This window comes from Tachyglossus aculeatus, chromosome 2 (genome assembly GCF_015852505.1).
Source record: "Tachyglossus aculeatus isolate mTacAcu1 chromosome 2, mTacAcu1.pri, whole genome shotgun sequence".
NCBI lineage: Eukaryota > Metazoa > Chordata > Mammalia > Monotremata > Tachyglossidae > Tachyglossus > Tachyglossus aculeatus.
Genome location: NC_052067.1, coordinates 32,740,360 through 32,762,943, shown reverse-complemented (window position 1 = coordinate 32,762,943; position 22,584 = coordinate 32,740,360). Strand labels below are relative to the sequence as shown.

General features: G+C 40.2%; 1 protein-coding gene across 1 annotated transcript in view; it reads left to right on the top strand.

Annotated features, from left to right (window-relative positions):
* Positions 1-22,584, top strand: part of PLCL2 (phospholipase C like 2) — a 177,758-nt gene that overhangs the window by 129,226 nt on the left and 25,948 nt on the right. Inside the window, exon 5 of the mRNA XM_038769225.1 lies at positions 1,902-1,977. Within this exon, the coding sequence (XP_038625153.1) occupies positions 1,902-1,977 (76 nt within the window). The remainder of the gene's footprint in view (positions 1-1,901; positions 1,978-22,584) is intronic.

Below are 22,584 nucleotides of genomic sequence, written 5' to 3'. Positions count from 1 at the left end.
ATCTTTAGATTAGGTTGAATTTATTCAAAAATAGGAAAGTGCTCAATGAATATGATTAATAAGAATTTTGTTTGTGCTTGGGGTTATATAAACGATGACAGTGTGTAGAATCAGGCCTGCACTTATTCAATTGAAATCCAGAATAAATATCTTTAACTTGCTTGATTTATTGTCATGTAGAAAACCATACTAAAATTTGAGCCTATACCTATATAGTCAGTGCACTTGCATCTTATCTTACAACCAATGACTGTAGATTCCTGCTGTGCTTTGTATGAGAAGCAGTGTGGCTCAGTGGAAAGAGCACGGGCTTTGGAGTCAGAGGTCATGGGTTCAAATCCAGGCTCCGCCAACTGTCAGCTGTGTGACTTTGGGCAAGTCACAACTTCTCTGTGCCTCAGTTACCTCATCTGTAAAATGGGGATTAAAACTGTGAGCCCCCCGTGGGACAACCTGATTGCCTTGTAACCTCCCCAGTGCTTAGAACAGTGCTTTGCACATAGTAAGCACTTAACAAATACCATTATTATTATTATTATTATTAAGTACATGTTACGTTAAGCAAATCCAGCTTCAAAGAGACCTTTAGCACTGGGATAGATGCAAGCTAATCAGGTTGGATACAGTCCATGTCCCACGTAGAGCGACCATCTTTATCCCTGTTTTACAGGTGATGTAACTGAGGCACAGAGAATTTAAGTGACTTGCCCAGGGTCACACAGCAGACAAATGGCCTGGGATTAGAACCCAGGTCCTTCTGATTTCCAGGCCCATGCTCTATCCACAAGGTCACGCTGATTCTTCAGTGTGAGACTTTAATGTACAGTTTATCACAATTTTCAGATAAAATATTTTTAACTATGTGAAATGTGGAAATATGAGAAAAAATGAAATGTCATTAAAATTAGTAGTTTTGAAATACATAGATCACTAATGTGCAAAATTTCATTTACTTTTAAAAACTCAAACTTTAGAATCTATTACTTCACTGATTGATGATAGTGGTTTAAGGTTATGCTGCCTTTACTACAACTGAGGGCACTATAAATATGTAGAACTGTGTGTAAAGTGTGAATTACCTTGCCACTGTTTCGGAGTATTTGATTGTATCACCTTTTAAAAAGGAAACACAAAACCTTGAATTCTAATATCGGCAGGTTATGTGGTTGAGCACGTATCATCTTTTTCTGAAATAAATTGTTCTAAAATATATGTGGTGCAATACATTGAAAGTAAAGTATCTTAACTTGACGTAACCGGGTTGGTTTTAACGTGTTACTTTGTAAGAACTGTCATTATTGGGTCACCTCAGTAGTTTTTCAAACTGAGTATTCTGTGTCTACCAGTGGCAACAGGATGCTTAGAGGAACAGTGTCTTTTTACTGAGTCTCCTCAAAATCAATAGAGGTTGCCTCTGCTCAGTAATTATTCTGAGGAGAAACACCCACTGGGTTTTGTTCTCTCAGTGTTTAATTCAACCTGTGGAAGTAAATGAATCACTGGGGAAAAAACACATTAATTCTTTCCTGCTCTAAGGTTACATCATTAAACCATCATTATAGGACTGGTTCCCTAGTGTCCTGAGCAAGGTAAGTGCCAATTAATGATGGAGATAGCTTCTTTGGAGTGAGATTTAGGTATTTACTCTTACAAAAAATTTTAATTTAACATTGCGGCATTTTTCAAGGGCAACAAGAGAACAAGTTTGTGTGCTTTATCAGCAATGCATGTATGTAAAAGAGAAAAAAGCACTTACTGATGAAGCAAAAAGTCAGATAGTGGTTCTTCCCTCTTTTGCTCCCTCTGTTCCACCTATAATCTCTAAAATGCAAGCTAGAAAAGCACTTTAGTGCTGGGATATGTTATTTGACATAATTATGTATCTGACATTCCTTCTACAGATGATTCAGACCATCAAGACTTTAATTGAAAATGCTGATAATGTATATGAGAAGATAGTTCAGTGCCAGAAGGCTGGTAAGTGAAAATTTGGGCTTCTTTTGGAAAAGGGTTTGTGTGAGGCATGGCTTGCTTAGTGACTGTCTTTCATAATATTCCAGTTTCTATTTTCATTTCACAGACTATGACTATAAATTTACATTCAGATGTTGGATTGAAAAGATCATAATCATCATCATCATCAGTGGTATTTATTGAGCTTTTACTATGTGCTGAGCTCGTCTCTCTCATTCAATCCTTGTATTCAGTCTGTTACCAAATTCTATCAGTTCTACCTTCATAACATCACTAAAATCCACCTTTACGTCTCCCTCTGAACTGCCACTGTGCTGATCCAAGCACTTATCCTATCCCATCTTGACTACTGCATCAGTCTCCTCACTGACATTCCTGCCTCTTTCTTGTCTCTCCCTTCTCTAGTCCATGCTTCACTCTGCTGCCCAGATCACTTTTTCTTAAAAAAAATTCAGTCCATGTTTCCTCACTTTTCAAAAACCTCTAGTGATTGCCCATCCTCCTCCACATCAAACAGAAACTCCTTACCATGGGCTTTAAAGCACTCAATCAGCTTGCTCCCTCCTACCTCACCTCACTGATTTACAAATATAGCCCACCAGGCACAATTCACTCTAGTACCACCTTGCTCACTGTGCCCTGATCTCATCTATCTTGTCACCTATCCCTTTCCCATGTCCCCATCTGTGGCCCGGAGTGCTTTTTTCCTATCCAGCAGACCACCACCAAAAGCCTTATTAAGGCCACATTTCCTCCAAGTGACCTTCCCTGATTTAAGCCCTGTTTTCCTCAGCTCCCTTCTCCCTTTTGCATCATCTATGCACAGTACTTATGTTCATATCTTTAAATTATATATCATAAATGATTTATATTAATGTCTGTGTCCTCCTCTAGACTGAAAGCTCATTGTGGGCAGGGAACATGTCTCCCAACTCTGTTTTGTTGTACCTTCTCACATGCTTTGTACAGTGCTCCACACACAGTAAGCGTTCAAGAAATACCATTGGTTGATAGTGATAGTTAGAGAAGCAGTGTGGCTTAGTGGAAAGAGCCCAGGCATGGGAATCAGAGGATGTAGGTTCTAATCCCGGCTCCTCCGCTTGTCTGTAGTGTGACCTTGGGGAAGTCACTTAACTTCTCTGGGCCTCGGTTACCTCATCTGTAAAATGGAGATTAAGACTGTGAGCCCCATGTGGGACAACCTGATGACCTTGTGTCTACCCCAGTGCTTAGAATAGTGGTTGGCACATAGTAAGCGCTTAACAAATACCATCATTTTTAATTATTATAGTTTGAATTTGTCCTTAAATTTGGTGTTTTCCCAAATACGGTACATCAGGCTACAGAGAAAAGATTATCTTGGAAAAGGTCAGACATCAAAATTAATGAAACTGGATAATTTCACCATCTTAATGTGATTGAGTTATCTGTCTTCTTTAAGTATGAGTTATATGGTATGTTGCCAAGCCTAAAGATTCACTGTTAATCTTTTTGAGGGTTCTGTGCAGAAATGGAGAATTATCACCCTGGAGCTCCCAAATTTAAGGATGGATTAAAAAACGAATGCATAGATTAACATTCAGATCCATGTTGACAAAAGCTGACATAGCATTTGAGTTGACATTAGTACTTATTTTAACATCCTTTGATGGTTGGTTTCCGATGTTTACTATTTAGTATGAGGATAGGTAGAATTTAGACATACAAAAGTGCTTAACCAAACAGATTAACTGACTTAACCTATATTTCTAATGATCGGCAATCTTCAACAGTGAGATTTTCTATGCATGTTAAAAATCAGTTTATAAACCTTAAAAAATATGAGCATGAAGGACATGCACTTTATATGCAGAGTAAGACCAGAAAATTTTTTTTGTTTTCAGAAACAAGCCCAAAAAATTACAGATTCAGCAAAGATTGACTAAAAATTTTATTATTTTATGTTTAAGAAGGATTATAATGTTGAACTATAAGCGCTCAGTAAATACAACTGAATGAATGAACTATGCCACATTAACAATTTTCAGTCCTTTATGAATGAATGTACTTTGACTACTGGAGCCAGGAGTGTTTTAAAAGACACAACTGACATCAATCAAACTTCTCATTCTATGTTTAGCTGGGATAATAGATATAATCTCATGTTGTCTGGCTTTGTCCCAATTTTACTATTTTTAGATTGTTTTAATTCTATGCTTTATGTTCCTCTGTCTAAGAACATAATCTCAGGGCATCAATGGGATCTAATTTACTAACAGGGAATATTGTGGACTCCGCAAAATTGGCCACAATTGCTCTCTTTTTCAAAATGTAACTTTTATGGGTAGAGACATGGACTCAATTAAAATCTTTATAATTCCAAATGAGGAAAGAATTGGATACTGTGTGAATTTACCACTCACTGTTAGTGAAGCCATGCTATGCTTTTGGGATATGCAATATGCAAAATACTTAATTTTACTGCCAATGGTTGCCCGTCCACCTCCACGTCAAACATAAATTCCTTACTGTCGGCTTTAAGGTACTCAATCAGCTCTGTCTCCATTACCATCCCTCGGCAGTCTACTAAAACCCAACCTGCACACGCCACTCCTCTAATGCCAGTTTACTCAGTGCATCTCAAGCCTGTCTGACCCACCATGGATTCTATCCTATGTCCTCCTTCTGGCCTGGAACTCCCTCCCTCCTCATATTGAGCAGACCACCACTATCTTCATCTTCAAAACTCTTTTAACTACATATCCTGCAAGATGCCTTCTGTGACTAAGCCCTCATTTTCATTACCTTCCCTCAACCAATCAATCCATCAGTCGTATTTTTTGAGCACTTACTGTGCTCAGAGCATTGTACTAAGCACTTGGGAGAGTTCGATATAACAGAGCTGATAGACATGTTCCCTGCCCACAATGAGTTTACAGTCTAGAGGACCGCCCTCCCCTCTGTGTCACCTATGAACTTGGATCTATACCTTTCAAACACTTGATAGTCACTGCACCCTCAGCCCCACAGCACTCAGATCTTCATATCTTTACATTTCGCCATTTCCCCTATCTGTAATTCATTTTAATGTTTGTCTCTCCCGCTAGACTATATGCTCCTTGTGGGAGGGATCGTGTCTACCAATTCTCTCGCGTTGTACTTTCCCAAGCACTTAATGCTTAATGTGCTCTGCACACAGGAAGCAGTCAATCAATCAATGGTATTTATTGAGTACTTAGTGAGGAGCACTCCATTAAGCGCTTGGGAGAGTACACTATAGCAGAGTCGGTAGACACATTCCCTGCTCACAATGAGTTTATGCAGAATTAGCAGATGCATTCCCTGCCCATAACAAGCAACATTTATTTGACTGATGGTTTACCTGGATTAATAGGTAAACCCAGGTCATTTTCATTCCAGTACTCATCAGAGACATTAAGAGCAGCCTGGGGGTACCTAGCCTTCTCTCTGCAGACTTGTGTTAAGGGAAATGGGATGGAGAAACTGCTCCTGTTGGCTAAGAGCTTTGGAACGTAAAGTTTTGAAGGCACTGCCCTAAAGAAGCCTATAATTCCAGGACAGAAATTCATTTAGATTTCCTTATAATAATAATGGCATTTATTAAGCGCCTACTATGTGCAAAGTACTGTTCTAAGTGCTTATATGATGTCCATTTACAAATTGTATTTGGAAAATGTGCAGTCTTGCTAAAATGCCCAGAGTTTACAAAAGTGCTTATGTTTATATTTAGCAAAGATTTTCTGATTAGGATAATCAAAGCTAGAAGTTTTAGGGTACTATTTCCCTTCACAGTAGTAATCTGGGTTAGAATGTTACATGTGTTAATGTTATGGCAGAGGGGTCCTGGATCCCTAGACTTGCAAGAGGAGCCAGAGAAAGATCAGTGGCCAAAGAATTGTGTTTGAAGTCCAAATGATGTGAGATTAAACACTCATTTGTTGGAAGAGTTACCGTTACTCCAGTTTCTGACTTGCTGTAACACTACAAAGAAAGCTAATGGTGTGCATGAACTTTATGAGTACTGGCTTTTCAATTCTACCTCTCCTCTTCACTTGATTGTAAGCTCCTCGAGGAAAGGGATTGTGTCCACTAACACTGTTTTCATTCTTCCAATCATTTAGCACCTCATTTTTTTTTATGGCATTTATTAAGCGCTTCTACACACAGTAAGCACTTAATAAATACAATTGATTGATTGATGACCATTACAACCACACTCCCTTTGACAGTCGAAAAGAGTAACATGGAAATGTTGTTTGCTAACAAAATTCCTAAAACATTTTTTTGCCCCGTACATTTGAGTATGAAAGTTTTATGATGAAGTCTTGTTCCATCAGAAAATTGAAGTATGCATTTTCAACTGCAGAATATTTCATTCTTCAAAACTATTTTGGTCTTCTTAGATTAGAAATGAAATGGTAGTCTTTGCTGATTCATTAAATTTCTTATGGTCGTTGGTTGATTCCCCCTCTGTAAGTTTCAACCAAAATATATTTCTGCACGAATCAGCTTGTAGTAGGTAAATTGTACTGAATGGTCCTGATTTTCCCCTCTCCCTATAAATCTGGGATCTGTTTTCTGGGAACTATGTAGAGGAAAACCTACACAGCACCATTTCAGGGTCAGAACCACAAGCAACTCTAGGGTTGAGTGGGTGGCTATTCTGTTTTGTTGGTGATTCTACGGCCCTAACATTTCAGTCCTAAATGTGCATCCCAAAGAGGTGCCAACATCCATGATGACCCTCTGAAGAGCTCCAGCTCAGGGTGGATCCCAGTTATCTGGGATCTCTACACAGATGATTCCCCCATCTGCAGTCTCCAGTTCTGATCTTTCTTCTCCTTCTCTGCAGGCTCTGTTTCCTCCTGCCTTTAATACATCTTTTTGGTTGTCCTGTTGAAACTTCAAACTTAACATGCCCCAAATAGAACTCCCCCCTCAATCTTCCCTCCTGAACCACGTCCTACCGTTAACGTTTCCATCACTATAGACAGCACCACCATCCTCGCTGTCTCACAAGCCCATAAACTTGGCATTATTCTCGCCTCATCTTTCTCATTCAACCCACATATTCAATCTGTCGCCAAATCCGGTTGGTTCTGTCTTCGCAACATCACTAAATTCCACTTGGTTCTGGCATCCGCCCGGACTCTTCAAAACAAGGAGTTAGTTTAGGGGCGCCTGCAGGCATCCTGAGGCTAACTTGAACAGGACAGACTCAGGTTTCTCTGGTCCTGAAAGTGAGCCACGCTCTGTACCATCATTGCCATCCGTACTGCAGTTAGTCCGTCAGTCAATTGTATCTATTGAGCGCTTACTGTGTGCAGAGCACTGTGTAGTGGTCAAGGCAGAGGCAAATTCGCTGCATTCACTGAATCAGGGAAGGGCCGCAACAGCCTTTTGGAAAAAAAAAAATGGTTCATCCAGTTGACTTACAAATTGTCTTTCTGTCCAATTTTTTTTATAAAGTATACAATTTTCTCTCTTCTTTGGAAAATGGGAGAATAAGCTTTCTCATCATACTATAACCTCGCCTTGAAGTTAGACATTGTTTTCAGGTCAGATGCCAATCACCCACTTGCACAATAATAATAATTGTGGTATTTGATACGCGCTTATTATGTGCCAGGTACTATACTAAGCTCTGGGGTGGATATGAGCAGATTGGGTTAGACCCAGTCCCTGGCCCACATGGGGCTCACAGTCTTAATCGCCATTTTACAGATTAGCTAATTGAGGCACAGACAAGTGAAGTGACTTGCCCGAAATTACACAACAGAGAAGTAGTGGAGCCAGGATTAGAACCCAGATCTTTCTGACTCCCAAACCCATAAGGAGAGGAGCACTATCTCTCTTGCCTGATCCACTGTGTCGTCAGTTGGGTGGGACACTATGAAGGTGTGTTTCTCATTCTCTGTGATGTCCTTTCCTCGGGTTGCCCTAACCCCACTTTTAGACAACAGAAATGAAGATGGGTAAATAACAAAATGCCCAAGAAAGTGGTATTTTTTTTCATTATTTAACAATACTGGTTCATATGAAACTTGTAGCCATAATTTCTGTAAGTTTCTGAATCTTGCACAGTGGAAGTGTGGACACTATTACAATTTTGGACTAGGTTTCAGAATGTTATGCAACATTTGGCTAACAGCCTTACTTTGAAAAGTTGAATATGCAGTGTTGATTCATTCAGTGTGTGGCAACCAACTCTTTTGGCAGATATGCACCACCAATTTCATTTGCCTCTTGCATCGGGTTTAGAGAGCGTGTAATAATTTTGCAAGTGAACAGTTCCTGAATAGTTCCTCAGTTGGATCCAGAAGAGGTTAAAAAAAATTGCAGCACATCAATAGCAATAGCCCCAAGAGGAACGTAAATTGCATAAACGCTAGAGCTATCGGCTGATACTGAAACCCAGCAGTTTTTCTGTAGCAAATGCCTTGATGTTATATTGAGCTTTATCACTCTGTGAATATTTCAGAACTCTTCATTCATAGACTGGAGGTTATGATGGCAATGCCAAATCATCAGAATATTAGTCCTTCTAGATTGTAAGATCATTTGGGCACGGAATGTGTCTAAGCACTTAGTACAGTGCTCTGCACACAGTAAGTGCTCAATAAATATTGAATGAATGAATATCTGCCAGCTCAGTTATATTGCACTCTCCCAAGCACTTAGTACAGTGGTCTGCACGTAGTAAGTGCTCGATAAATGCCATTGATGTTGATGATAAGATCATCAATGACAATTCCTGTGTTCAGTTGGTCATTGCACTTGGATTTGCACCCTTTGTTCACCCCTTCCTCAGCCCCTGGAACTTATGTACATGTATGTCATTTTTTTTATATTAATGTCTGTCTCCCCTTCTAGACTGTAAGCCCACTGTGAGTAGGAAATGTGTCTACCAACTCTGTTATATTGTATTCTCTGAAGAACTTAGAACAGTTCTCTGCATAAAGTAAGCACTCAATAAATACCACTGATTGATTGATGGCCAGCCCTTACAAGCAACCTACTCTAGGAGGGCCCTTCCCCTTCCCACAGCACTTATCTATATTTATACATATTTATTACTCTATTAATTTTATTAATGATGTATATATAGCTATAATACTATTTATTCTGAGGGTATTGACAGGTGTCCATGGATTCATGGATTCAAATCCCGGCTCCACCATTTGTCAGCTGTGTGGCTTTGGGCAAGTCACTTAACTTCTCTGTGCCTCAGTTACCTCATCTGTAAAATGGGGAGTGAGACTGTGAGCCCCTCCGGGACAACCTGATCACCTTGTAACCTCCCCAATACTTAGAACAGTGCTTTGCACATAGTAAGCACTTAATAAATGTCATTATTATTATTAATGTTCAATTGAATATACATATGTTCACAAGTACTAAGGGTGGGTATATATGAACATATAAAATTCTATTTGTTCTGACGATTTTGACACCTTGTCTACATGGTTTGTTTTGTTGTCTGCCTCCTTCTTCTAGACTGTGAGCCCGTTGTTGGGTAGGGACCGTCTCTATATGTTGCCAACTTGTACTTCCCAAGTGCTTAGTACAGTGCTCTGCACACAGTAAGCGCTCAATAAATACGATTGAATGAATGAATGAATATAAGTGCCAGAGGTGACCGTGACCTTAATAATAATAATTATGGTACTTGTTAAGTGCTTACTATGTGCCAAGCACTGTTCTAAGTACTGGGGTAGATACAAGTTAATCAGGTTGGGCACAGTCCCTATACCACATGGGATTCACATTTTATTCCCCATTTAACAGATGAGGTAACTGAGGTCCAGAGAATTCATGTGACTTTCCCAAGGTCACACAGGAGACACATGGTGGAGCTGGGATTAGAACCCAGGTTCTTCTGGCTCCTGGGCCTGTGCTCTGAAAGCTTGTTAAAGAAGGTGGGATTTTTAGGATAGCTTTAAAGGTGATAGAATCTCAGGGGAGGGAGTTCCAGGCCATGGGAACAGCATGAGCAAGAGGGTGGAAGCAGGCAAGATGAGAGGTGGGAATTTGGGATGAGCCATGAGGAAGAGCTACAGAGTAGCTGGTAAAGGGTCTCTGTTGCCACTGACATACAAAAAAATTGGTTAATCATGATCGTACTCTGAGGTTGGGAAGGGGCCCTTTCAAGAGTATTTCACCTTTTTGGATCTCAGTCCGAATCACTTTCACTAGCCCAGCGCTGGGAGTGTTGAACCCCCTCATGACTCCAGGGCCTCTGCACCTCATGGAAATAGGGAACGATCAAAATGAGCTGTGGGACCACTGCGGGAAAAAGAAACAGTCATCCTAGTCAGGGCTCGGTTTGGGGAAAATGTTCTCGGGTGGAGATTGAATGTGAGATGCCTCTCAGCTAGCCATCCTTGACTCACCACATACCATCAATCCTTTCACAAACTTCCAAGTGACTGTCCCATTATGTAATTACATCCCTAGAGCTGTGGAGCTCCTTGGAGAAGATGATTCCATTTTTTTGTGTATGAGTCTAAGTAGGCATTTTCTTTTACTGCAATCCTGAAAATAAATTGAGTTAATGTTAACAAACCTCCGATTTCATTTTACCACTCTCTCTTGTGTGAGATACCCATGTCACTAAGTGAATGAAATCAGATTTGCTTAGTAATCAATGGCATGAGTTATTTCCAAGAATTAGTGAAGAGGTCTTGACCAGATAATTTCTCCTACAATTCTATGCCCAGGTCATTTCTTCTGCAGTTCTGTGCCATAAACTGAAGCGTTACATTTCACATCGGTATGTCAAGCTTTGGTAGATATAGAATAAATTGAAGATACAATGGGGCTCAAAAAAATCAGCTAAAATACTTCCAGAACATATGAGAATTGGAAGGTAGAGGGAATCTTTTAGGGAAATAAAATCTCTGAATCCCTGTTTATTATATTAGCCATGTCATGGGATATGAGTGGGTAGATCTTTGTACAATGGAATCACAGCTCTGGCTGTCTGCTAAGGTTGAAAATTGAGTAAATGTCCCACCCAGATTTACCCACAAGTTGTCCATATTTCTGTGGGAGGGAGAGTATGGGCTGCCTTCAGCCAGTACCATTCATTCACAAACTGCAGTGCCGTGGATTTGGCCTATCTCCAGAATCTTGATCAACCATCTGGGATAGACTGATCTGTTTAAGAGAACCAGATTAGTTCTCCAGTTGCATGTGCAAAAGGATTTAGCAACATTATAACAGCTCAAAATCCAATCTTAAAATAATCTGGCCTTTGTAGATGCCAAGACTGCTTTGGGAGAGAGCCAGAAAAAGGCTCCCAATTGGACTTGCAAGAAAAATAATTACTCTCATGTTTTCTTGGGGATGATAGTGCCGAGGCCCAAAGGCAGGACTCTAAAACACTTAGATGACACAGAGAGGGTGTGGTGTGTCAGATGTTCTGTTGGGTGATGGAGATGAGCAGAAAAGTGAAATAAAATTCAAATGCTATTTCTTAAATATTATACAGAGTCATACAGTATAGTGTACAAAATTATACTCTTTACAGTGTAAAAGTAACAAATCAAGCTGCATATCAATGAGTTTTAAAATTTTAACTTATGAAAAGTGCTCTTGTGTTGTCTGTCTAATCAGAGGGGTTTTTAATAATAATAATAATAATAATGGCATTTATTAAGCACTTACTATGTGCAAAGCACTGTTCTAAGTGCTGGATAATAATAATAATGGCATTGATTAAGTGCTTACTATGTACAAAGCACTGTTCTAAGCACTGGGGAAGTTACAAGGTGATCAGGTTGTCCCACATGGGGCTCACAGTCTTAATCCCCATTTTACAGATGAGGTCACGGAGGCACAGAGAAGTTAAGTGACTTGCCCAAAGTCACACAGCTGGCAATTGGCGGAGCCGGGATTTGAACCCATGACCTCTGACTCCAAAGCCCGGGCTCTTTCCACTGAGCCACCCTGCTTTTAGAAGGGCCAGTTAAATTTACAGGTTTTTTGTGGTATTCATTAAGCACTTACTATGTGCCAAGCACTGTTCTAAATGCTGGGGTAGATACAAGCTAATCAGGTTGGAGACTGTGGCCCATGTGGGGCTCCTAGTCTTAATCCCCATTTTACAAATAAAGTATCTATGCCACAGAGAAGTGAAGTGACTTGCCCATGGTCACAAAGCAGACATGTGGTTGAGTCAGGATTAGAACCCAGTCCTTCTGACTTCCAAACCTGTACTCTATCCACTAGACTACACTGCTTCTCTTGGTTACGCCGAATAGTCAGTCACAAGATCTGCAGATCAGTTTAAAGGAAGGTGCTTATCTCTCTGCTACTTGACTGCTGTGTGACCTTGGGCAAGTCGCTTAATTTCTCTGTGCCTCAGTCACCTCATCTGTAAAAAGGGGATTAAGACTGTGAGCCCCCTGTGGGACAACCTGATTACCATGTATCTACCCCAGGGCTTGGCACATAGTAAGTGCTTAACAAATACCATAATAATAATTATTACTATTCTATTCATTTTTACTATTCATGGAAAATATTTACTGAAATTTAATGCATATATTGAAATGAAAATTTTTAAAGCAGGCCAATTTACAGGTGTTTTTTTCTCCCATGAGATGTTTCTAATCTTTTTTCTGTGTCTGACCCCCAGGCCTGTACTCTAGTATTCTGTTGAACTCCAGGATACCAATATAATTTGTTCCTGCAAACAACTGTGGTATTTAAGTGTTTACTACATTACAAGTACTGTACTAAGCACTGGAGTAGATACAAAATAGTCAAGTCCCACATGGAGCTCACAGTCTTAAGCAGCAGAGAGAAAGGTCATGACTCTCCATTTAACAGATGAGGAAACAGAGGCACAGAAAAGTTAAACGACTTGCCCACGATCATACTGCAGGCATGTGGAAGAGCTCGGATTAGAACCCAGATCCTCTGACTCCCAGGCCTGTGGTCTTTCCACTATCCCACATCAATCTGTGGGATATATTTTCCCATAGATTTAAGGGTGATATGTTAGAACTAACCCTGGCCTGTTGGCTGAGCCCCACAGCTAATTGAAAGTACATTGTAGTTCACTTCCAACTCCTCTCATTCCCTCACTCCTTCCCCCTGCTTATTTTTAGGGACTTTCTTGACCCCTATGGATGCCTAGCCTAGCCAATCCTCCCCTGCCTCCCCACCCTCACTCTCCAGTATTTCATTCATTTTTTTGAACATTGGTTTTAGCAACAGCTGTTGCTACCAGGAGAACTCACTCCACTCACCCCACCCTTCCCCATCTCTGAGCCCCAGACAGGAAGGAGCAGTGAAAGGCAAGGGGAAAGGAAGGGAAGGCTTCTTCGACATAATAATATTATAATTGTGGTATCTGTTAAGCGCTTTCTGTGTGTCATGCACAGTGCTACTATTGAGGTAGATAGAAAATAATCAGGTCCGACAAAGCCCTGGAGCTCACGGTGTAGTTGGAGGGAGAACTGGTATTTAGTCCCCATTTACAGATGAGGAAACTGAGGCCCAAGGAAGTGAAGTGACTTACCCAAGGTCACACAGCTGGAAAATCATCATCATCATCATCAATCGTATTTATTGAGCGCTTACTATGTGCAGAGCACTGTACTAAGCGCTTGGGAAGTACAAATTGGCAACATATAGAGACAGTCCCTACCCAACAGTGGGCTCACAGTCTAAAAGGGGGAGACAGAGAACAAAACCAAACATACTAACAAAATAAAATAAATAGAATAGATATGTACAAGTAAAATAAGTAAATAAATAACAATAAATAACAATAACAATAATAAAAATGGCACATCTGTTGCCCTATCCTACTCCAGTCTCCATTCCCAAGGCTGAGCGTGGGAAGGAGAGATGGAGACTAAAAGTGGGAACTAGGAGTAGTGCCACATGAGACACAATTGTGAACAGGGAAGATACACGAAATACCTAGTTCGGGCCCAGGGGAAAACATGTCTGATCCGGCCTCGGTAAGGAGTCACACAACTCTAAATGGGGGTGGTGAGGGTTTCTGCAGGTTGCAAGAGCCCTATGACCAAGACTCCTGTAATCAGATCAGCAGTGGCCCTGGGGCCTCCCTCAGCTCTAAATCTGGGCAACTGGCTGGGGTTTGTCGCAGCGGGGAGGCCTCCTGAGGGTTTCCAGTTACTCTCCCCCGCTTCAAAACCTTATTGAAGGCACATCTCCTCCAAGAGGCCTTCCCTGACTAAGCCCCCCTTTCTTCTTTCCCACTCCCTTCTGTGTCACCCTGACTTGCCCCCTTTATTCATCCCCAGTCTCAGTCCCACGGCACCTATGTACCTATCTGTAATTTGTTTATTTACAGTGGCGTCTTGTCTCTCCCTCTAGACTGTGAGCTCGTTGTGGGCGAGGACTGTAACTGTTTATTGTTATATTGTACTCCCCCAAGCGCTTAGTACAGTGCTCGGCACATAGTAAGCGCTCAATAAATACGATTGATGATAGTAAGCACTCAATAAATGCAATTGCATCGAATGAATGAATGAACTCCACCTAGCCAGAGGTGGGTTGTGGCAGTAGTGACACTGTGCGCATCTCAAGTTTAAAAATCAGGAGCACAGAGGGCTCCAAGGGTGAGATGGAGAAGCCAGGGGCCCAATTCAGAGTGAGAATAGCCGAAAAACTGCTTCGACCAGGAAGGTATGGAAACAGAAAAGCTGAGGAGTATGGGGCTGGGAGGTGATGGATTTATCTGTGCTGATTGGATGTCTCATTGGGTGGAGCACTTGGATCCCAGGCTACATTCATTCATTCATTCAATCGTATTTATTGAGCGCTTACTGTGTGCAGAGCACTGTACTAAGCGCTTGGGAAGTACAAGTTGGCAACATATAAATCATTAGTTAATGATGATGATGGCATTTGTTAAGTGCTTACTATGTGCAAAGCACTGTCTAAGCGCTGATGTATGTTGTACCTCCACATTTGGTATATTTGGAACTGGGGGTATGCCTATATTCCTGTATTAGTTCAAAACCAATTTAAAATTATCTGTCTTCTGCTCTTCTAATGAAAGTGGATTTCTCTACCTCTTCCTCTACTAAACTCCTGGGAGACACATTTTTATAGCTGAGCTCTTTTCTAGAGATACAATTAAGGCTGATATAGTCCCAACCAGAATGTGTGACTAGGTTTTTTCCCTCATCTCTAGCAAGATGTTCCCCATTGGTTTAAAGTGGAAGGGTAGGTTCCTGTTTGGATGGTCCTGTCTCACTTCCAGACCTTTATTGTGATGTGATATTTTCATAATCTCTGGAGCCTTTGATTTCTAATCATGGCTACTTGTCTACTATGGGAAATGGGAAGTAGAAAGCCTTAGGACAGTGAAATTTCAGCTTACATGATGTTGAAAATTATTTGAGTCATTTCATTACTGTCCACTTGCTTTGAAAATAATTTTCTCATACATTCATTTGTTGCTAATGTTTCCCATTAATTTAATTATGACATTTTGAAGCATTTGAAATTACCCAGGGATGATTAATTTTCATAAAACTTCATATGTTATTTATGAACTCCTGAACATGAGAGTTGATTTTGGGTCCTTCCTCATGTTTCTAAGCCCCCCAGAATCATGTAGTTTAAAACCACAAGGTGTTTCACATTGATATTTTGAAATTAATTTGAAAAAAGTGAAAAGAAGTGAAAACTTTTTTATTTTAAGGACAAGCAGAAAAATAAACATTACCTACATTACAAACATTACATTACATTACAAACATTACATTATAAACATTACAAAAACTACATTACCACCCCGAGTTTGCTTCCCCCGAGGGTCCAGAGATGTAGTTTGGTGACTAAGGAAGCAAAATATTCAAACTGCATTTGATGAACCAGTGACAAACACATGGGACTCAGTTTGCTGCAGTCACATGTACTTGGCCACTTATGCTCATTTAGATTTTGAGATTCAGTTTTGAAACAGCACATCCCAGACTTACCCACCTCTCGAGGAGCTTGGGGAATATCGAAGGCAGTGAAGGAAACAGAAATTCACTTTTTCTCTTCCCCAGCTGACTCTGTTGGGAAAGGCAGCCAGTGGCTTTGTACTAGGAACTAAAACTTTTTGACAAGAATGGGGAAAACCAGAGTTGAATCATTGTCTTAAATTCTGTTTATTTTAGAGATCCGTTTTGTATGGAAACAGTCAAAGGAGAAATGGCAGTATTTTCATCAAAAGTCCCTTTGTGTCCTGCTTCTTCAGCATTGGCCTTTGTTGAACATTAGTTAAGCTCAGGGGCTAACTGTAAAAAAAATGCTCAAATCACAGAACTGTTAATGCATGTTTACCTTAGTTCTACCCTATTCTTTTTACTTTGTCTTTTAACCAATTGAACATGTTCATGGAAAAATTGAAACTTAAGTAATTGGGCCTCCTCCCTTAAAAGATCAGTCAATAATGAGAACATCCAGCTCTTCCCTACAGGAGGATTGCCTTTTTGCAAAACCCAGCATTAAGGAAAATTATCTCTGTAGTACTCACCTGTTCCAATACTGCATATGTCGTAACCAAACAGGCTCCAATTGTCAGATAAACATTCTCTTAATTCCCCAACTGTGGCCTAGCCAGCATATATAGTGAAAACACATGTTATGGTAAAATGGAGTGTAATTTATTTAAATGATCTCTCTTAAAAGGTATGAACAAGTCAACCACTTAGATTTACATTTAAAAAAAAGAACTTGAGTGTATCCTGTTTTAATGGATGCGTAAATTCAGGACAATGAGGCTTGTAGGTGTCTTAAACTGTAGCATAGTAGCAATATTAATAATAGTTGCAATATTTAAGTGGCTACTATGTGCCAATCACTGTTCTAAGCACTCAGGTGGGTACAAGATAATCAGATTGGACAAAGTCCCTCCCTGTCTCATTTGGGGCTCACAGGCTTGATTCCTATTTTACAGATGAGGTAACTGAGGCACAGAGAAGTTAAGTGACTTGCCCAAGTTCACACAGCAGATGTGGCAGAAATAGGATTAGAACCCATGCCCTCTAATGTTTGTTCTTCAGTCCAATCTGTTAACTCCAGCATTTATGACGTAGAGGGTGCCTAATAAATGCCATATGACTAATTCTCACTATTGCAAACTAAAAAACTGAGCTCCTACACCTTTCCAAATAGGGCAGAATTGAATTCATTGCTTGCTTCCTTCATTGGGTTTACTGCCTCCTTCATTGGATTTGCTGCCTTTTCTGTTTCACTGCTTTATTTTACCAGTGGTTCACAAGATTTTTAGACATTAAAAAAACTCAAAAATACATCTGCTTTTTTGACTTTTCTGTTACCCTCTTGAGAGGAAAAGAAAATTCCTATTGAGCTTGATTTTTCCCTTCAGGCTCAGAGGGAAGAAAATCTCCCTCTGATCCCCTTCCAGGGTCTCATGAAAAAACCACCAGTTACCCATCTTCTTTTCTGGGTGTCTGGTACTTGAAAATACAAATGTAGGAATGAGGAAATGGGGGGAACTGGAAATGTTGTGCTATGGTTGCTGCTGTAGTTGCTTGCTTTTTAGCTGCATGCCCTGGCTCCAGCTACCTTGCTAGTGGGCCCTAGCCCCAATATGAGCTGCATAGTGATAATGGAGGTATTTACGTGCTTACTATGGGCCAAAGACTGTACCAAGCTCAGGAGTAAATGCAACATAATCAGGTTGGATACGGTCCCTTTCCCATGTGGGGCTCAAAGGCTGATGGGAGGGAGATCAAATGTTAAATCCCCATTTTACAGATGAGAAAACTGAGGTGCAGAGAAATTAAGTGACTTGCCCAAGGTCACACAGCAGGTCCTCTGACTTCCAGGTGTATGTATTGTACTCTCCCAAGCACTTAGTACAGTGCTCTATACCCAGTAAGAGGTCAATAAATATGATTGAATGAATACTCTCTCCATTAGTATTCACTGCTTCTCACTTCATGGGATCAAGATGTGTGCTCAGAGGGGGTGTGTTAAGAATGACTCCTCCCATGCCCAAAAGAGGTAGCAGATCTCTTGCTTAAGTTTTTTTGTTTGTTTCTTTTTTTAATGGTATTTGTTAAGTGCTTATTATGTGCCAGGCACTGTAGTAAACACTGGGATAGACACAGATAATCAGGTTGGACACAGTCCCCGTCCACATTGAGCTCACAGTTTTAATCCCCACTCTACAGATGAGGCAGTTGAGGCACCGAGAAGTTAAATAATTTGCCCAAGGTCACACAACCAAGTGGAGTAGCTGGGATTAAAACCCAAGTCCTCCGACTCCCAGTCCCATGCTCTTCCCTTTAGGTCACACTTCGTTCTCAAAGGTTACTTTGAACAGAGCAGCTTTCTCTCTTTCTTTTTCTCCATTTATTTCTCTCTCTCCTCTTTTCTCTCTCTGTGTGACTTCGTCATTCCCATCTCACTCCTTCCCTTCTTCTCCCCACACACACTCTGGGGTTTAGGAAAAGAGAGAATCTTCCTAATTGAATCCTACTTTGGTCTCCTTGAGCTGAAGTAGGACAGTAGTTGTATGGCTTATTAACTTAGAAAATTCATGGAGAAAAATGTACAGTTTTTTCCTTAAGAAATTAGCTTTAAGTCGACTAGTAATCAGATAATGGAACACTTATTTTTAAAATATTATGTAACTTCAAAAAGAAGAACAATTGCCCAAACATTAAATTATTATTACATACAAAAATTTGGAGCTTTGAGTTTGTGTGTGTGTTTGTGTTTGCATGTATATGTAAAAATGTAATCATTTAGAAAATGCCCTTTTCCCTCTTGGCTTTTACTGTAAATATTAACGGAACAGAATTTTAACCCAAATATGTCCCAGAATCCCAAAATCCAAAATGTAAACAGTCACAAATTACCCTTATATTCAGTGTGACAGGTCACGGACCTTTTATTTCCTAAGATGTAGACTACAGTTTATTGTTGAGAAGGATGAGTGATTGGACTCTAGACCGTAAGCTCACTGTGGGTAGGGAATGTGTCTGTTCATTGTTATTTTGTACTCTCCCAAGTGCTTATTAAAGTGCTTTGTCTGCACACAGTAAGTGCTGTAGAAATACGATTGAATGGAAGAGGGTCAGGAGGAGGGTGCGACTGCAGAGATGCAGGGAAAATTTGGATGGTTTCAATTTTATTAAAACAGATGGCAGGGCCATTAAGGGTAAGAGATGGAAGGAGGAGGGAGAGCGAGGGGACTAAGGAGGGAGTTAAAAGTCTGAGGTAGCAGGTGCGGTCAATGGGCATGGAAGTCAAGGGGGGAGAAGTATTGTTACTGGACAGTGGAGAGTTCAAAGTGAGGATGAGGTTGAGATTAATGAGTTTGGCCTGATGTCTGGATGGATTTCCGAACATTTGAACAGAGGCTGCAGTTCTAAGATCTTTGTGGGCAGAGATCACGTTTACCAACTTTTGGGGGTTTTTTGGTTAAGATATTTGTTAAGCGCTTACTCTATGCCAGGTACAAAGCGCTGGGATAGAGAAGCACTGTGGCTTAGTGAAAAGAACACGGACTTGGAAGTCAGAGGACGTGGGTTCTAATCCACTTGTCTGCTGTGTGACCTTGGGCAAGCCAATTAACTTCTCTGTGCCTCAGTTACCTCATCTGTAAAAATGGGGATTAGGACTGTGAGCCCCTCATGGGACCACCTGAGTATCTTGTATCTTCCCCAGAGTTTAGAACAGTCCTTGGCACATAGTAAGCACGTAACAAATACTATTATTATCATTATGCAAAATAAGCAGGTTGGACTTTCCCACAAAGTGTATATGGTGTTAATCCCCATTTTACAGATTAGGTGAGTCATAGGGAAGTTGAGATTTGCCCAACTCCCCTGTATTGTACTCTCCCTAGTGCATAGTACAGTGCAGAACACATAGTAAGCACATAATAAATACTATTGAATGATTGACTGGAGAAAAACATCAACTGAAAACATTTATGGGTTTTGACATTCTTGCCAAAAATGCCTAATTCCAGATGCTTTTTCATCTTTTACTCAGATGATGAGGTTAAACAGTATCACCTTGATAACATCAGTTTTCCATCAAAGTTGTAGTCGATAGGTAAATTGTCTGTGCTAAAAAAGTATTTTGAAGTTAGAACCATAGTTCTGTAAAGATAATGATAACTACATTAAGGCAATAATCTGTCTTTAAAATTTCAAAGAATAAATGGGTATGCTATTTAGTCTTGACCTCCTAAAAACTAATTATTCCTGGATAGACAGTCATACATTTTTATAAGCAGGATATTTCAAGCATCGTGTGTAATCCTTAAAAATCTAACCAAAGTGTTAATTGTAAAGTACTTAATGATTAAATAATTAAATGATTTATGACCTAAATGAAAATATGGGAAAAATATGTCATTTATGAATGGCAGATTAGATAAATGAAACACCAGGCCTGCAACTGTGAATTATCAAAGAATTTGAAATGAGTAGCCGGTTTGTTATCTATGCTTCTGTCCCCAAATTAATGAGATCTAATCATTCTAAAAGTAGTTAAAGTCTAATGTGTCCAAATGAATTTAATGCATAGTAATGAGAATAACTTAAAACTTGCAGGGGTAAAAGGAAATGGAATCAATTTTAGGGTGCAATTTCAGGAAAAATCATTTTTTATTGTTCCAGTATGAAATAGTAAAACATGTAGTTTGTGAGGCAAATTAACATGCATTAAATATTATTTTTTAGTTTTTAATGTATGTTTTTAATTCTTTTACTACCATAGAAAGGAATTCATTTTTCCAGTCAATTTTCAGCCTCTTTGCTATTTGAATTTGACTGAGGGACCTTGATCAACTTCTCAAAGCATGGATGCCATTAAAAACACTATTGTAAAGTATTTTCATTCCCAAGTATTTTTGAATAATAACTCATCCAGCTGTCCCAATGTAAGACCAGTGCCCAAATTACTCTTTCAACTGAAAATAGCTGTATATGTTTTGCTCTGCCTGTTAGCAGTAGCAGAAAACCTGTGTAAAAGCTCACTGAATTTTACTATTTGTACATCTTCCCACTGCAGCTGGCAATCCACACCTATTTCTTGGACAGTTTTGGGTTCTGAGGCCTGCCCATTCCTCCAAGTGATCCTAGAATAATAATAATAATAATGACATTTGTTAAGCGCTTACTATGTGCAGAGCACTGTTCTAAGCGCTGAATGCCCTTCTTTCCCTCCTGGGCCACCACTGTGGTGCCCTCAGTGGTCTTGCAATGCAGCTCTCACTGCAGCCCCTTAGTTCCTGGTGTCCCTGTGTCTCAGCGTCCGTCCCCAGGCAAGCACAGCTCCAAAGATGCACTTGGAGATGTATGGATAAATAAGGATTTTAATTACTTGTTCAGTTCTTTTTTAATAATAATAATAATAATAATAATAATGGCATTTATTAAGCACTTACTATGTGCAAAGCACTGTTCTGCACTGCACTGTTAAGCACTGTGGGGAGATTACACGGTGAACAGGTTGTCCCACGTGGGGCTCACAGTCTTAATCCCCATTTTACAGATAGGTGACTGAGGCACAGAGAAGTGAAGTGACTTGTCCAAAGTCACACAGCTGACAAGTGACGGAGCCAGGATTTGAACCCATGACCTCTGACTCTGAAGCCCGGGCTCTTTCCACTGAGCCACGCTGCTTCTCATAATAATAATGGCATTTGTTAAGCATTTACTATGTGCAAAGCACTGTTCTAAACGCTGGGGAGGATACAAGGTGAACAGGTTGTCCCACGCGAGGCTCACAGTCTTAATCCCCATTTTACAGATGAGGTAACTGAGACAAAGAGAAGTCAAGTGACTTGCCCAAAGTCACACAGCTGACAATCGGCAGAGCCGGGATTTGAACCCATGACCTCTGACTCCCAAGCTCGTGCTCTTTCCATTGAGCCACGCTGCTTTTAACATGTCAATTGTGTTAAGCCGCATGTTAAAAGAAACAATAATAATAATAATAATATCACAGTTACTGTTATGGTTACTGGTAATAATAATTGTGGTATTTGTTAACCATGTACTGTGTGCCAAGCACTGTACTAAGGGTCGGGGTAGATTCTATTTATTTACATTGAGGCTATTGATGCTTGTTTACTTTGTTTTGTTATCTGCCTCCCCCCTTCTAGACTGTGAGCCCATTGTTGGGTAGGGATTGTCTCTTTTTGTTGCTGAATTGTACTTTCCAAGCGCTTAGTACAGTGCTGTGCACACAGTAAGTGCTCAATAAATACGACTGAATGAATGAATGAATACAAGGTAATCAGGTCAGATACCTGGACCTCACAGTCTGTGTAAGAGGGAGAACAAAGTAAGTGCTCAGTAAATTCATTAATTCAGTCGTATTTACTGAGCGCTTACTGTGTGCAGAGCACTGTACTAAGCGCTTGGGAAGTACAAGTTGGCGACATATAAATGCCATTGATTGATTGAATGCTTAGTTTGTAGTTAAGGAAACGGGAGCATAGAAAAAGTGAGACTTGCCCAAGGTCATACAGCAGGTAAGTGGTACAGCTGGGTTTAGAACGCTGATCATCTAACTCCTAGGCCCATGCTCTTTCCACTAGGCCACACTGCTTCTCTTGTAATACCCAATTTCCTACAC